This window comes from Monopterus albus, unplaced genomic scaffold (genome assembly GCF_001952655.1).
Source record: "Monopterus albus unplaced genomic scaffold, M_albus_1.0 scaffold2.1, whole genome shotgun sequence".
In the NCBI taxonomy this organism is placed as follows: domain Eukaryota; kingdom Metazoa; phylum Chordata; class Actinopteri; order Synbranchiformes; family Synbranchidae; genus Monopterus; species Monopterus albus.
Window position 1 is genome coordinate 4,804,729 of NW_018127882.1, and position 16,901 is coordinate 4,821,629.

The following is a 16,901-nucleotide window of genomic DNA, read 5'->3' on the forward strand; positions in this document are numbered from 1 at the left end:
CTACACACACTCCACGCATTGCTTTTTATCAGTATGGCTCGCTTTCACACTGAAAATAGGAATTTGCAAACTTTTTAAACACCACAGTTTGAAAAGCGCTTGCCACTTAGACAATCACTCACTCCTGCGTGGTATTTAAATGATTTAATTTCTATTGTAGCCTTCCATGTAAAAAAAAAAAAAAAAAAAAAATGATACTATTAGTGTTCAAAATCAAACTGTCAAACAATTGGCAGGTGCATCCACTGGTTTACTAAAGCCAAACTTAAACAACTTTATTTATTGCTACATAACACAACAAACACAGCACCACACTACAGACATAGGTTAGTAAGCTACACTGTAACTGGTCAAGCAGTTGACCAGACTGTGGCTGACACCATGTTAACTCTGCTATAGGGAACTCTAACCTGCACCCCAGGTTTCCCTTATTGGGTTTGGTCCAAAATATTTTGTATTTTTGGAGGCAGTTATCTGTCATTGTGCTGTAACAGGAAGTTTTGGACAGGAGTTAGCCTCTTTTCATTTCCTGTGTGGATAAATTGCTCAAGTTCAGGTGCAGTTTTCAAACAAACGGCAGCATTTGAGAGTTAAGGGTAACTGGTAAAATGTTGCTAAAAAACACTAAAAATGAGGACAAGCAGGGTGGGTGTCTGTTGTTACGTACATGGAGGGGGCCTTTCAGATGTTTGTGCCCAGGGGACAGTCGTCTCACAATCAGTCTATGTTTATAACCATCTAACATGAATCACATTCACAATGTCTACATGTGCCAATCAACAACACATGGTGTCTTTATTAGCTGCAATTTAGCTTCTTAAATGCCACCAATTTATATTGTATTTTTATATTTCTATAAATCATAGATGGTAAAGACATTAGAAGGAAGCTCACCGAGATCAAAAACCATTATCTCTTGACAACAGCAAAAGTGAATGAGGCAAACTAGATGTTCCACAAGTACAAATATTGAAGTTGGACGAAACATTAGTTTGCAAACAGGTCTAATTATCAGTGACACAGATGCACATAAAGCTGGGGGGCATCTGGTTTTCTTTTCTTTCAGTCTTTGATTCTTTTGCTGTAATCAGACAAAGGCCTCTTACAGAGACACCTGGCCTGGATGCTCAAGGTCGGGACATCCTGGCAACTTATTAGAGGCTTGTAGAAAAGGCTTAAGTCAGTGAACAAATCAGGGCAGCTGTTAGGGAGTTAAAGTCCCAGATTTGCCAGGATAGAAACCTCCTAGGCCAAGACATGAGAATGCATCAAGAAGGAAGCAGGCAATTGCTTGAACTCACTTGTGCACATACTCACTAGCCATTTGAAGCTCATCTACACTGTTAAGGTTGTGCCTTAAGCTGTTCCCTAAAAGTTCTGACAAAGTAATGTGTCAGAGGCACCCAGCACACTAGAGGCAACAGAACATTACACTACATTATTTAGGATAGCTTCCTCTGCAATAAATAGACATTGCTTTCATTAAAGTGGCGTTTAAGCCATCACCCATTGTGAAAAGTGGAAGTTTGGATTCTGCAGGTTGGCCTGCACAAGGTGCTCATTTCCCAGACACCATCACAGTCACCTGTACTGTCATTTAACCTGAAATACATTAAGACATATACTGTATACTTTTATACTCTATATCTACCACTAATGGTATGTAGCCATGTAGACAGTTTTGATTTCATGTGCTCTAGCTTTGAGATTTCTGCCTCTGAGATTTTACAATACAATAAGGTGAATTTCAATTATGGCAATTTATTATGAAAAGCTTGAAGGTATCATGTTTTTCCAGAAGCAGTACTTGTTCGCTATGAATAATCCACAGACCTTCCGGTGAGCAAATTTCATTGAAACTATGCTGAACTTTCTAGAGACAGACCCTAGGAGAACTGTTGACAGTGAGGTATGTGGATTGAATTTCTGGGACATCATCTGAGCTTTTCAAATGACATGTTTCTGACCAGTCAGAAGGTGACTAGATGTCACTGACAGAGATGGCAATGTGTTGGCCAGTGTAACACTAATTTAGTCACAGTGACTCTGGTCTGCACCAGATGAGGCAGGTCACTGACAATGGGCATACCTTAATTTGTAGTGTGTGACAGATTATCATCTTTGATGCTCAGATTATTCCAAAAAGTCATGATGAATTCCAACATAGATTTGATGGCTGGAAACTGGTGGGGCAGTGGTGACCTAAAGGGTAGAGAAGAGAGCTTGTGACCAGAAAGTTGCAGGATTAAATCTGGGTGGGAGCCTCAGCCTCATTAACACCAATGTGGTGCCCTTGAGAGAGGCCCTTAACCCCAACCAGTGGAGCTCCTCAGTGCCCACAGGTCAGTCTGTGGCCATACAGCTTCTAGGTGTGAATGTATAACTGCGTGAATGTGGCCAGGGCATCACTATAAGGCAGAGGTGGACTCTTAGTGGACATATACTCTGAATAAATAAAGGTAACAAAAATCCTATAATTCTGAAATCCTATATTTTAAGGTGGTTTACCTTAGAAATCTATACTTCACCCATAAAGCACATAATTAACCTATCTAATTATCAGATGACACTTAAGTTTCACCCCTCAGTCTGTCCATATGTCTGTCTCTGGTGATTGGTAACACATGCACGCTTTCTGTTTCTTTCTCGCCCCATGTATAGTTTTATGGTGTGTCACATTCTGTTAAAACGTTGGTATCACTGAATTCATTTCTGCACTTTGCAATGCCATTTCACCAACACTGAGCAGCCTCTCACCTGCGTCCAACCCTGGATCACAAAGGAGGACCAGTGGACGCAGGGTGACCCATAAAGAATTAGACCCCTGGTGCAGATGTCGCTCACATCACTGCATTAGTCTGAATGAGGTACTGGGGTACTTTGTGAAGTTTCCAACCACTAGTCACACACTTGAGAGTTATTTTTAACAAGGAGATCATGTTTTGTTAGTGCAGGAACACAAGGACACACATGTCATGTGACCTGGCAAGTGGGACAATTAAAGACGTCTTGTGAAGTTTTGTTATAACAAACAATATGTTTACAAACTTGAAAAAACATTGTTTAAATCCCTGAAGTTTAACAAACATGCTGAATGCATTCCCTTCTCCATTAATTAGCAAAGCTGACTTTTAAAGTATTTAAAGTCCTGTATCATTTATATCCATGTTTACTTGCTAGCAATCCTCTTCATTCCTGCCCTTTTTTGGCGTTTTGCTGCATTTGAGCATTACTGCCACCTGTAGATTAATGTAATAGTATGAAACCACTGGCAGGAATACGGATTGCAGAGGGGACCCGCACATAAAAAACAGCTCCATGGCACGACTAGAGGTCATAAACTCCACAAGGTCCCTTTAACATCCTGGCTGGTTTGATTGACAGCTGGTGAAGGTAACACACCGGCACACACCTCAGAAACAGATTAGTAGGTCCACTGTATATATCACTAAATTCATCTAACATAGAGGCTACTGTTTAAGTTTTGTTTTCCAAATTATGAACATGGATTTAGAGCTTAAATGTTTGATAAAATAATTAATGGGTTAACTAAGAGGGAAAAGCAACCATTTTTATGAATGATTTATCCTATAAATATTTATCAAGCTGACATGTCAAACATTCATCTCAAATTTGAGAAATAGCTACTTTTCTCTGCTTTATATTGTTGTAAATAAAATATCTTTTTGGTTTTGGCAGACAAAAGAAGCTATTTAAAGACATCACATTACACTTTTGTCCAGTGTGGTGACCACATTTCACTATTTTTTGACATTTTATAGGCCAGATTCAATAATAAATTGATAAAATAAGGTAATGGTCTGATTAATCATTAGTTATGCATTTTTTATTTTAAAAATGTATTTAAATTTCCAAAATTGATATTGGACACCAGTAAATAATTGTGTTTGCTCTCTAGTATCACATGTACATACTGTATGTCAGTTAAATTCAGAGTCTGTGGAATTGATCTTGCACATCGTTAATTTTGACCCTGCCCACACTTTTGTCTGTTAATTCTGGCCTGATGTGTTGGAGCCAGGATCAGCGAGAATGCAAGCTCCGACTGCCTCTCAAGGTGTGCTATTGTACCCATATGATAAACAGTTGCAGCTGTCATCCCCACATTTTCCAACGCAGCCTTGCGGCCCTTCCTTCGCTAGCACCTAAGGAAGCAGGCGAGCTGCAGTCAAAATGGCTAAAAATGGAAAAACAATGCTGAAGGCAGACAAATTTATGACAGAGGTGAGAACAAGAAACTCTTTGGTATAAAAATTGTGTGACTTGTTTTCTAGAGGACCATGTCATTTTGAAGAATAGAATTGTAATCACCGATTTCAGGCCCTACAGCAGCAAAAATAGGGGCATTTTGAGAAATTCTGATCTTGATTGATGAGTCTTACTGTAAAACGAGCATCAATCAGTGACAAACGCACTCACCCCGTACAACTTTAGTCAAGGGGGATATGTACACATGGGGATGTGTACACCAGCAGACAGTGTAGATATGAAGATCATCTCCATTGACTTTCCATTTTATAGTCATCGTTCCGAACAGGACTAATGTCCTTGCATTAAAATGATGACAACTGGCTGGTGCACAAGATGTACAGAAAACAATTTTAACTTGCCTGCTATGGCAAAGGACTTTGCAGCTGTTGATGTGCAGTATCAGCTGGAACATTTAACATGTAATAGTAACATGTTTAAGAAACTAAGTGTTATATTTAGTCACTCTCCACAGTGGTGTTTTATTTCTTTTTTTGGTTTGACTAAATGTCACACACAAGCAGTGAGGTGTAATATTTTGGTTGGTTAGACAGCAGCATCATGGTCACTGTTTTTGTTAAGTGCTGTATATGATGAGAAATTAGAAAGTATACTGTATATATGAACAAATTACATATATGTGAGGTCAAATGCATGGACACTGGGCCCCTGAGCACCGACATATAAAAGGCCCTCACCCCTCCTAAGAGCCCCAGACTGAAAGAAACTCCAAATTACCATTTTCTCTATTCCTGGTAGGCTTGTTTGGCCTATCTTTATAGTATTTTTTAGATTCTGGCTGTTTTGCAGCCATTTGTAGTTGAGTCTTTGTGGTAATTTTGCATCTTTGTTTGGTCATTCTGCACTTTTCTGTCACCATTTTGTGTCTTAGCAGTATTTTGTGTTTTTTTTGTAGTTGTTTTGATTCTTTGTATTCATTTTACATCTCACATGGTTGTTGTTGTTGTTGTAGTTTTTCATTTCTTTGCGGTATTTTGTGTCACTTTATAGTTGTTTTTCAAGTTATATGATTGACTTGAATGCTAACACACACTTCAGACAGAGGCCCTGCTCCTGGGGGCCCCTGAATCCATAATGGACCCTTGGGCCTCTGCCCAATAGGCATGTTCAGGTATCCATCCATGGTCAAATATCTAATATTATAATTATTAATAATGTACAAGACACATGTACATTGTAATGCACAAGACATGCTGTATGTCATGCGCATATTATTGTTCTGCCTTCAACCTTAACTTCTAAAGGATGAGATTTCACAGTCCGACAGCTCAGTGTTTTTACAGGCTAGCTAGTAGGAAATTTAGGTAAGATGCATCAGTATCCTGTTTAATGTGAAACGATGTGTTAGCCCTAGTTTTAATCGTTTAAATCACAAGCCTAGAAATGTACACACATTCTGCTGCATGCTAGGTTAGGTGGGTGAGCCAAGACAGTTTTTAAAATACAAATTCCGTGGGACACACTGTAAAGAAATCAAACTGCGTTAGGTTAGCGATTGTTAGCTACTGCTCCGTGTCAGTGGCGATGAAACCAAGCGTCCCAAGTGAACTCGATTCGCAACTGAGCCAAAGCACCAGCAGCTAAAGCTTAACGCATCCAAAGGAGATGTGGGGACGACTGCAGTTGTCCGATATTTTATGTCGCCAAACCACATCCTGTAGCTGTGAAGCAGAGAGATACGCTTAAGGTTACGGGGTGTCCGTGTTTGCCTGTTTTCTTATCAAATCGAAAAGAAAAAACTACTGGCCAGGCGACATAATCACTTATCTGCACCTAACATGGGTAGCTTTGTTAATACTTCTTCGGTAGTTATGAATCGCTGGTTCCATAGTGTAGCGGTTATCACGTCTGCTTTACACGCAGAAGGTCCTGGGTTCGAGCCCCAGTGGAACCACGAAATTTTGTCTTGCCAATTTGTGTAGTAGTAAACAAAACTCCTTACTGATCGTCAAATGATAAGGTCAGTGGTAACATCGTATGTTACAAACCCACCTTTAAAAGGTAATTTATTTGTACGAATATGGTAACATCAATAATGTCCCGCTCCTACTGCTACAGAGGAAGACAATATGATTAGGAGAGGGGCCGTGCATTCGGAGCTGGGCCCTACTGATGATTAGGTTGAACAAGGGAGTAGCCAAACAATTAGGCCTTTTAGAGAAAAGGGGACATAATAAAAATCCAGGTATTTTTGTGAATGTAAGGTAAAGTCCTAGGTAATATGTTAAAGTTTTGGGAAAATTGTGTAAACAACTTTATACTTACTGTGTAATTAACTAGTAAAAATGGCACACAGCCACACATTTATATTAGGTTATAGCCTGCATATCCAGCTCATTGCTGTAACGACAAATTCTTGTGGTAGTCTCAACCATTAACAAACGTTACTGAAGTAGGCTAAGCAGTTGTATCCACCTGTTCATAAACCACAGTTAATTACAGTGAACTGAAACATTTTAAAATGAACCTTTCTTGAAAAGTTAATGCATTGTTACTTCTCATAAATTTAAGCATGGGGAGGGGGTGGAAATATTGTATTCTACTTACTAAGTACTGACTTAGTAGGGTTACCAAACCTTTGAACACGTGCCAAAATTAAAAGTTAAAGCTGTATAATGTATGTTTACTGCAGGGGTTGTATTTATTTCAAATATCCACAAAATGTAACTTACCAATCAGTTAAGTAAAGCATTGTAATTACCCATAGTGGTTGAGCAGGCGTGTGATTATTCAGGTGTATCCAAGTGTTTTTAGACTTTACATGTGTTAACTGACAAATAACTGGCCCCTGACGTCCTTAACGTGCATTCTGAGTTAAAACATTAACGTAAGATAATAACCAATTCAAATATAATTTCTCCAAAACTTACTATATAAATTTGGTGTTGTTGAAAATATGTATACCCTGGAGTATCGGGCGCGTTTATTTACCTATTTCACTTTACAACGAGGAATTACCGGGAATTACCAGTTGTACCAATTCATATTTGTGTCTCTCTCAGTGCAAACAAGCGGCTTAACCGCGGACAACAGCGCCACCTATTTTTCGTACACGTTTTCTCTGACCACTTTTACCCTGTTCTTCTGCACAGCCCGTTTCAAACAATTATTGTCATCTGCTGGCTAATTAATAAATAAGGGAAAATAGTTAGCAGACATTGTCGATTGTGAGGCGCTTAGAAAAGGTCACACCTTCAATATTTAGATGTTGCCCTTTGGCATAAACGGATATTTGTCCCATTGTCACTTCCTGGTGTACCATTCATTTCTGTCCTCAAAATGGCGAACGTAGGTGCTGTTGCGGCTGTTGCCGCGAGTAGGGACCCAGCTGTTGACCGTTCATTACGATCAGTATTTGGTAAGTTCTTGGACTTTTTTTTCTCCGGTACGGATATGTTTATCCGCTGAGTATAGAATAAACCGACAAAGAAACGGATAATCAATTAGCTAGGGCTTGCTAGCTTTGATAGCGTGCCGAACGGTAACTAGCTGAGTTGATTCTGTTAGCTAACGTTAGGCCTACGAGGGAACAACATTTAGCGCTGCCTGAAAACGAACAATCAAATCTTTAAGCGAAAAAAAGCAATATAACTATTTTGTTATACTAAAACTTTGTTAATTTTTTTTAATTGTTTTAGTGGGGAACATTCCATATGAAGCTACAGAAGAACAGCTGAAAGACATATTTTCTGAAGTCGGACTTGTTGTCAGTTTCAGGTGAGTAAGAGAGATTGCTAACGTTAACTACTACTGTTACTTAATGTGTAAAAGTGACCCCTCCCCATCAAACTCAGGCTCTCATTAAAAAAAAAAATTGCATAAGTGTTTAAACAGTGTGTATTACATGTGCTGCATTGTGCTTCTCTATACACGCAAGTTGATAGGGGTGCTTTTGTATCGTGATCTCCTAATTGTAGGTGGAGTTGTCATTTTTTGTCTATATATTGCCTATACCAGTAACACCTACAATTTTGTTAGCAAAGCTCCGTGTGTATAAATCGTTCAGGTAGATGCTTCTGCTGATCGTAGCTGTTTCTGGTTAAAATGACAGCCAGCGGGGTCATACCAGCTGTGGTTAACTAGCGCTTACTTAAAGTGATGACAGGAAAAAAACTTAAACTCGTTGTTGTCGGTTTTGTGACCTCGCTGCAGCCGGTGTACAAACAGACAACACGCTGTCTGCTGCTAGCCGAAGATCGTTTATGAGGTAAAGAGGATTCACTCTGTAACACCATTGAATAACTAGAGTGAACTGAGTGCCTCTTTGTCGTTCCAACAGAGTGAGACGTCTTCACAGGTAGAACTACCTGGTGGAAATGTAGCACATTCTGTGTACACGCAAATGGTTATGGAGATCCGTTGTCTGCTCATCTGTTATATTAAAATAAAAATTTTCATTAAATTTTGTTGTTTTTTTTTAACCCAATTTACTGACAGGTGGGCAAAAACGTACTTTTAGCTGCAGCACAATCTTAGCCCATTGATATTATGATAGGTAGGTAGGTACTTTATTCATCCCACAGTGGGGAAATTTCTGTGTTACAGCAGCAATAGAACACAACCAACATAACACCATAAGAACAGACACCACCATAAGAACTGAACTTCATTAAAAACACGGAAAAGAACAGGAGGACACAGCTGCTGTAACTTGCTGCCACTCTGCACGGCGCATGCGTGTAGTAACAAAGAACACTTAGTCTTAAAATAAAAAGTTACATAAAGGCAACAAAGCATTAGAACTGATACACACAAGGATTATAAAAGTAGCGTCATCAGAACGTTACGTTTTACACAGCACAAATAAGCAAATCAAAGGCACCTAAAAACAGGGCAAGGCAGCGCTGGAGAGAAACAACAGGCATTAGCCTACAGTAGGTCCAGAGTTTTATATATTCCAATATTCGCTGATTACCACCGCTGAATATCCGGAGCCCAAAAATTGCAATTCGAGACAGCCCCAATAAAAGCCTGGGAGCTTTGAAATTTCCTTTAATTTGTAATTGCCTTTTGTGGTTAATAAGATTCCAGTTATGGATATCTGTGCTGTTTTAAAGTTAGACTTTCCTAGGTCAAATAAACAGTGACAAGCTTCTGCTCTCCTTTGATTGTGAGGTTTATTGTTAAAGAAGAGTGTATTTAGTTCATTAAATTTTGTTTTTTTAACCCAATTTACAGACAGGTGGGCAAAAACGTACTTTTAGTTGCAGCAAAATCTTAGCCCATTGATATTGTGGTAGGTAGGTAGGTACTTTATTCATCCCACAGTGGGGAAATTTCTGTGTTACAGCAGCAATAGAACACAACCAACATAACACCATAAGAACAGACACCACCATAAGAACTGAACTTCATTAAAAACACGGAAAAGAACAGGAGGACACAGCTGCTGTAACTTGCTGCCACTCTGCACGGCGCATGCGTGTAGTAACAAAGAACACTTAGTCTTAAAATAAAAAGTTACATAAAGGCAACAAAGCATTAGAACTGATACACACAAGGATTATAAAAGTAGCGTCATCAGAACGTTACGTTTTACACAGCACAAATAAGCAAATCAAAGGCACCTAAAAACAGGGCAAGGCAGCGCTGGAGAGAAACAACAGGCATTAGCCTACAGTAGGTCCAGAGTTTTATATATTCCAATATTCGCTGATTACCACCGCTGAATATCCGGAGCCCAAAAATTGCAATTCGAGACAGCCCCAATAAAAGCCTGGGAGCTTTGAAATTTCCTTTAATTTGTAATTGCCTTTTGTGGTTAATAAGATTCCAGTTATGGATATCTGTGCTGTTTTAAAGTTAGACTTTCCTAGGTCAAATAAACAGTGACAAGCTTCTGCTCTCCTTTGATTGTGAGGTTTATTGTTAAAGAAGAGTGTATTTAATGGCCGTTCTCATCTTGGTCAGCCTTCAGCATGTGGTGTTTGTCATGGTTATGTGCGTCCTCTTGTGCCCAGGCTAGTATATGACAGGGAAACAGGAAAGCCAAAGGGATATGGCTTCTGTGAATATCAAGACCAGGAGACGGCTCTTAGTGCAATGCGAAACCTAAATGGGAGAGAGTTCAGTGGTCGGGCTCTTCGTGTTGACAATGCAGCCAGTGAGAAAAACAAGGAAGAACTTAAAAGTAAGCATTTTTTTCCCCTTGATATTATTTCAGACAAATGTGCTGTTTTTGATTTTATTTGGGAAAAGCTACAGTTTCCTGTCATTTGTCATGTACAGGTTTGGGAACAGGAGCCCCCATTATTGAGTCTCCCTATGGAGATAATGTTCAGCCAGAGGAAGCCCCAGAGTCCATCAGCAGAGCTGTGGCCAGCCTGCCACCAGAGCAGATGTTTGAACTTATGAAACAGATGAAGGTCGGCTTGTTTACTGCCTCGGACTTTTACTAACCACTGTTGCAGCTGCTCCTTGCATGGGACTTTTTCAAATATGATACAGGATTTAGACTAATTTAGCTATTTCCCTTTCCTTATACAGTGGGTATGGAAAGTATTCAGACCCCCTTAAAATTTTCACTCTTTGTTACATTGCAGCCATATGCTAAAATCATTTAAGTTCATTTTTTTTCCTCATTAATGTACACACAGCACCCCATATTGACAGACAGAGGAAACTTTAAATTATTTTCCAGCTTTCTTTCAACTCTTTAACTTACTAAATAAAGCGGTGTTGGTAAGAGGTACCCTTAGAAAACTCAGAACCATCCTGGGTACTGATTATTAGGCAGTAATGATGCCTAGTCCTTGGCATTATGTATTGATCATTGGAACTGGTGAATCATTTGCATTTTTATATTATTCTGATGAATGAATACACAAATGTTTAAAACAGTACAGGCTTACCAACATATGGCAGAAGATGTAGTGTCTTGTTTTCACTAATTGCAGCATTTCAGTATTTTGATAACACCAGGATTCTCTTACTGCTGTTAAAACAGTCAGAATAAAATGGGGTACCAAAATGTAATTGCACATACTGAATGTGTAGACATTTTTAAATATCATAATGTATTAAAATGAGCTCATAGAAGTAACAATGATATCTAACGAGGAATCTAATTAGTGTTATACTGTAGTTCAGACTGTACCTACTTTTCTGATCTCAAAATAACAAGAGGGTGACAAATGTCTTTCTCAATTTGAATCACTCCAGGATGGCAACTGTATGCAGATGCTCTTCCTTCCCTTTCATTAACAGAGTCTGTGCTGTACAGTCTGTCCTTCAGAGCTCTGCCAGAGAAGCCTTATCTTTGCACAGCTGGCAGTCTGCTTCATTAAGCTTGAAGAAACAACACACTGCAGACGTTTTGCCCCCCGACTGGAAAAGTGTTTCATTGCACCAAAGCTTGTGTCAGTAGGACGGTTCCCTATGTATATCAGAGTGTGAGTGTTTGGGCTCCAATCTTGATACCATCAATAGTGTAGTGTTGATGCAGCCACTTTGGTTGCTTATGGACATGTATGTCAGCCACAACTTTAAAAACACCTGCCTAATATTGTTTAGGCTCCCCTCAGATGCTTGTTTGATTGAGATCTGGGGAATTTGGAGGCCATGGCAACACCTTAAACTCTTTGTCATGTTCCTCAGACCATTCCTGAACACCTGTTTGCAGTGTGACAGGGGACAATATCCTGGTGAAAGAGGCCACTGCCGTCAGAGTACTGTTGTAATGAAGGGGTGTACTTGGCCTGCAGCAATATTTAAGTAGGTGGTATGTGTCCAAGTAACATCCACATAAATGCCAGGACCCATGTTTTTCCAGCAGAACATTGGCCAGAGCATGAGACTACCTCTGCTAGCTTGTTTTATGGGCACCCTGACCCGTCTGCAGCAGTGCAGCCCCATAGACAGCAATCTATGATGCATGTCATAACCAGCATTAAGGTTTTCAGCAGCTTGTGCTACAGTACCACTTCTGTAGAACTGGACCAGATGGGGTAGGCTTCGTTGTCCACATGCACCAAAGAGTCTTGGGCACCATGACCCTGATGCCAGTTCACCACGTATCCCTTCCGTGGACAACTTTTGGCAAGTACTAACCACTGCAGACGGGGAACACCCCACAAGACCTACCATTTTTGGAGATGCTCTGACCCAGTTGTCTAGTCATCATGTTTTGGCCCTAGTCAGTTGCTCAGATCCTTACGCTTGGTCGTTTTTCATGCTTCCAACGCATCAACTTCAAGAACTGACTTTCCACTTGCTGCATATTATATCCCACCCCTTGACAGGTGCCATTATCCACTTGCTGCATATTATATCCCACCTCTTGACAGGTGCCATTTTAACAAGATAATCCTTATTGTCACCTGCCAGTGGTTTTAATGTTGTGGCTGATTGGTGTATGTCCAACCTGCCAGGAAGTAAAGTTGCAGTCTTTTTTAAATCTATGAGGGATAGGTCCCGCGTTTGTTTGTTTTGCTGTTTTTGTTTTTCTGCTTAATTGTGATTTTTCGTGTGGTCTATAATATAATATTTCAAGATTGTTTGGTGAAAATGGTATTTCTTTCTCCAGTTGTGTGTGCAAAACAGTCCCCAGGAGGCGAGGAACATGCTGCTGCAGAACCCTCAGCTGGCCTATGCTCTGCTCCAGGCCCAAGTGGTCATGCGGATTGTTGACCCTGAGATAGCCTTGGTGAGAGAAGCTGCACTGAGAATGAAAAGATTTGTCAAATACTTGATCTTACTTTTGCACAGTCAAAAAAAAAAATCAGTTCATCCTGGCAGTGTTCTTCAATTTGGTATCTGTAGATATGAAAGTTAGTCTGCACTTGTGATTGCAATCAAATTTTTGAGATGCTTTTCCATACACTTCATTTACAGAAAATGCTCCATCGTCAAATGACGGTCCAGCCTCTGATTCCCAGTGGGCAGGGTGGAGGAGCACCACCGGTCAATCCACCTCCTGCACAGTCCAGTGTGCCTGTGTCTCAGCCGCAGCCTGTGGTAAGTAGAGGAGTCTTTCACTCTGTCTTAACGGTTACTTCACACGTCCTGTGTGTTGCATTGAAAAGGAATATGTCACAGCTCTGATCCAGGTGAATATCGATCAGAGCCATCAAAAACTATAAACAGTGTTTTGAGAGTGATGCTACTGTTTGTGGTAATTTACACAGTATGATGTCAAATTCGATTGAAGCGATAAGGAGATGGTTCGAATATTCAGTGGACAGAAGTGTAATGTGACCATTCCGTCACACACTTTTATATTGTGAACACTGGCAAAAAAAGTTGCATTTAGTTTTATCTCATCATGCATAGTCATTCCCATTTATAATTGCAACACATTTTCCTATTAATAGGCCCATTTAACTCTTGGTATCAACAAACAATCATATTTTACAGCTTTAGTTCAAAAGCCCAGCCAATCCTATATCATCATATAAGATGACATAGAATATGATGCTTTTTTTTTACTTTGGCTCAGAAATGTGAACAGAATTTTGTTTTAAAAAAAAAAAGTTTAGGTCAATTTATTTGTTTTCTTGTTTATATTTTGGAATATGATCAGCCTGGAATGCATGTCAATGGAGCTCCGCAGATGATGCAGCCCCCCAACATGGGTGTTGTCCCTGGTCCAATGCCTGGACCTGGACCAGGACCTGGACCAGTGGGACCTCCAGGTAATCATTTATTTTTATATTAAACATAGTGATATTATAGTAGGCTACCGTTGTGCTGTTCATATGACTTGTCCCCCCTGTACTAGCTGGCTGTCTCACAGCAGCAGCATGTTGCTCTCTTACATCTCTCTCTTCCTGGCTCTGTCTTGCTGCTGCAGCAGCGCTGGTTGAAGCCAGTTAATACTCAAAATGAATGAGCTGGATCGCTAATCACACTGGACGGACTGATCAGCTTTCCCAGCGTTGGAGTTTATGAACTAGCATCAACTTTATCCGTTTGTAGAGCAGTCCATGTACCTCTGTGCTATATACAGCATGCTGACCTCTGCAACAGCTGTGTTCTTATGCTAGCTTAGCTGCAGCAGCCTTACTAGCTTGCTAATAGCACATTAGAAGAATTGTCTCAACGACAACGTTAAAAAACACACAGCGGGGGAGCTGTTCACAGATGATCCGTCATCATCGAATAATTGCTGAATAGTTCCCAGTGAATATCAAATAGCATTTTAGCTAGAAATGCCCATCCCTAGTAACAACAGATGAATGATAAACTTTTATCTTTGAATGATTTTTCACATGGTTGGCATGGTGGTACTGTGGTTAGTGCTGTCATCTGACAGCAAGAAGGTTCCGGGTTTGAGCCCTGACTGACTTGGGGGGCCTTTCTGTGCAGAGTTTGCATGTTCTCCCTGTGCCTGCATGGGTTCTCTCTGGGTTCTCCAGCTTCCTCCCACAGTCCAAAGACTTAGCTTAGGCTGATTGGTGACTTTAAATTACCCCTAGAAATGTGTGTGTGGTGGTTTGTCTCTTAAGTGTCAGCCCTGTAGTAGACCGCCAACCTGTCCAGGGTGTACCCTCCTCTCACCCAGTGTCAGCTGGGATTAGCTCCAGCCCCCCAGCAACCCTCGTTAGAATAAGCAGGATAGGTAATGGATGGATTGATGGATTATTTTTCACATAAACCTGTTATTCATTAAAACATTTTATTGACTGTACTAAAGTATATGTCACAAGAATGAATCAGAAATTCAACTTGCTTTATTTTATCTGTCTTTGCATATAGTAATTTACTTGTGAAAATAAAAAGTTGGGAAAAATCCTCAAATTCCAGGGCTGCAGTAAGAATAAAAAAAGTACAGTATAATCACTTGTACATTGAGGGTTCTTGTCCTCCCTTGCATTTGGTTCCAACTTTTCATCAGCTTCACATCTTATGTCTTCTCTGGAGATGCATCTTGGAAAGTATCTTCTGGAATGTCCCCCACCAACCTGTCTTCCATGATCCAGGTTGCCAAATAAAATCAGTTTGATATGATTCACAGTTTGGTCCACATAGACTTCTGTTTTGATAACTCTGAAGAGTGTTGATGTGACTTCAGTTTTGAACGATGCTTGTTAGCAATAGAGAAAAACCGTAATACCATTACTTCATTTGGTTTGTTTCCACATGCCAATGCTCGCTGAAATCACTAGGTGTCACCCAAGGCTTGTAATTAGTGGAGGCTCTTTTTGAGGAGTGTAGTCAAACTGGTCTCTTCAGGATCTCTGCAAACATTTGGCTTAAATTATCCACATGTTTCTATAACATATTTACTAATTGTAAATTTCTAAAAGTTCCCCCTTCACCCCTCTGTGCATGTGTCTGTGTGCGTGTACGATGACGTCCTGAGCGTGCTGCAAAATGCTTCTGAAAGTGCTGCTTTGCTCTTCTGAGTCTTGTCTCCTGTTCTTTTCACTTTAACGCTGGCTCAGGAAATCTTCAGCATTCTCCCACAGGATCATCTGGGCAAGCTGCTATCGATCGACCTCAAGGTATCACTGTACTCCCTCAGTTCAACAGTCAGGTCATAGGATTGTTAGGGAGTGGCCACTGTCCAAATAAACAGCATATATTTAGTGTTGCCTTTCTACAGTTATTGCATGACCAATATAATGGAATATGCAGTTTTTCCATTTCATATTCAGTCCTTAAAATTGTTAATCAAGCTTTTTTTTATATGAAGATTATGACCTTGGAGTATTATCACAGCTACAACAGAATGTGCCACGTCGTGAGAGTGGCAGGATGGCAGAGAAGGTACATGTAAAGAGATAACGACTGAAAATTAAACAAGTTTGTTATTTTTTTTTATGAATATCTTTAGTTTTAAAACCAGGCATTATTAAATCTATCTCCTGCAGAATATGCTGTTTATAATCTGAGCAAATACAAGAAAGAAATGAACAGTAGTACTGCTGTCAAATATGTGGAGGTGAAATCAAATGCAGAAATATTTAATTTCCTAAATATTGGCACAAATATAACACAAAAAAGGATTTAGATTAGACAGGCAGCCGTCTGAATAGACTGCATGGACTCATGATCCTGGAATTACAGTTTATTACAAAGATGTTTATATAAGAAAACTAACCGATAAGTGTTAAAGAGGTCATTGTTGTGATTTTAATAATTTCATAGTATCATTATCAGAACATTTTGCATTTGCAGAAGGACAGTGCACATGCGCTTGTCACATATGCAGAAGTAGGTAAAAAAAAAAAAATGCAGCTACATTTTAGGGCCAGTTTGCACAGACAGGCCAGGCTTTCTGCCTTTAGCTCATCTCTAGATGGACAGTTCTGCACAGCTTGATGGACTTATTGTCCTGATGTACTTTTGGATGTTGTACAGGAAAGAGATGGACAGGCCTCCTCAGCTCAGCTGGGTGTCTACTCTGGTTGGCTAGTTGAAGGTCTTGTGCTCATCTTGCACAGAGTGACCTGCAGTGCGTGTGTGGCACTGAGTTGGACACGGGAGAATCCTTTGACACGTTTTATATGACCATGCAGAAGATAGAGAAGATAAAACCCACAACAACAAAATGCAAACCACAAACTCTGAGTTATAATTCTCAAATCGGTAGTATCTGATTTTTAGAAAACATTTTCTATGATGACAGGTGCATATTATTATGGTAATTATACCCTTAATATAATTTA

The 16,901-nt window shown here is 39.9% G+C and overlaps 1 protein-coding gene and 1 non-coding gene across 4 annotated transcripts in view; both read left to right on the forward strand.

Moving 5' to 3' along the window:
• The first annotated feature begins 6,111 nt into the window (after window positions 1-6,111).
• Window positions 6,112-6,184, forward strand: trnav-uac (transfer RNA valine (anticodon UAC)). The gene has a single exon. It is a non-coding gene; the product is annotated as a tRNA-Val (tRNA).
• Window positions 6,185-7,477: 1,293 nt separating this feature from the next.
• cstf2 (cleavage stimulation factor, 3' pre-RNA, subunit 2) overlaps window positions 7,478-16,901 on the forward strand; it is a 13,796-nt gene continuing 4,372 nt past the window's right edge. The window contains exons 1-8 of one of the 3 annotated variants that reach the window (XM_020590638.1): window positions 7,478-7,648; window positions 7,929-8,007; window positions 10,251-10,420; window positions 10,519-10,655; window positions 12,815-12,934; window positions 13,123-13,245; window positions 13,811-13,922; window positions 15,675-15,734. In XM_020590638.1, coding sequence (XP_020446294.1) covers window positions 7,570-7,648; window positions 7,929-8,007; window positions 10,251-10,420; window positions 10,519-10,655; window positions 12,815-12,934; window positions 13,123-13,245; window positions 13,811-13,922; window positions 15,675-15,734 — 880 coding nt within the window. In that variant the 5' untranslated portion in view covers window positions 7,478-7,569. The remainder of the gene's footprint in view (window positions 7,649-7,928; window positions 8,008-10,250; window positions 10,421-10,518; window positions 10,656-12,814; window positions 12,935-13,122; window positions 13,246-13,810; window positions 13,923-15,674; window positions 15,735-16,901) is intronic. The other 2 variants (XM_020590630.1, XM_020590648.1) reach the window with 2 other exon arrangements.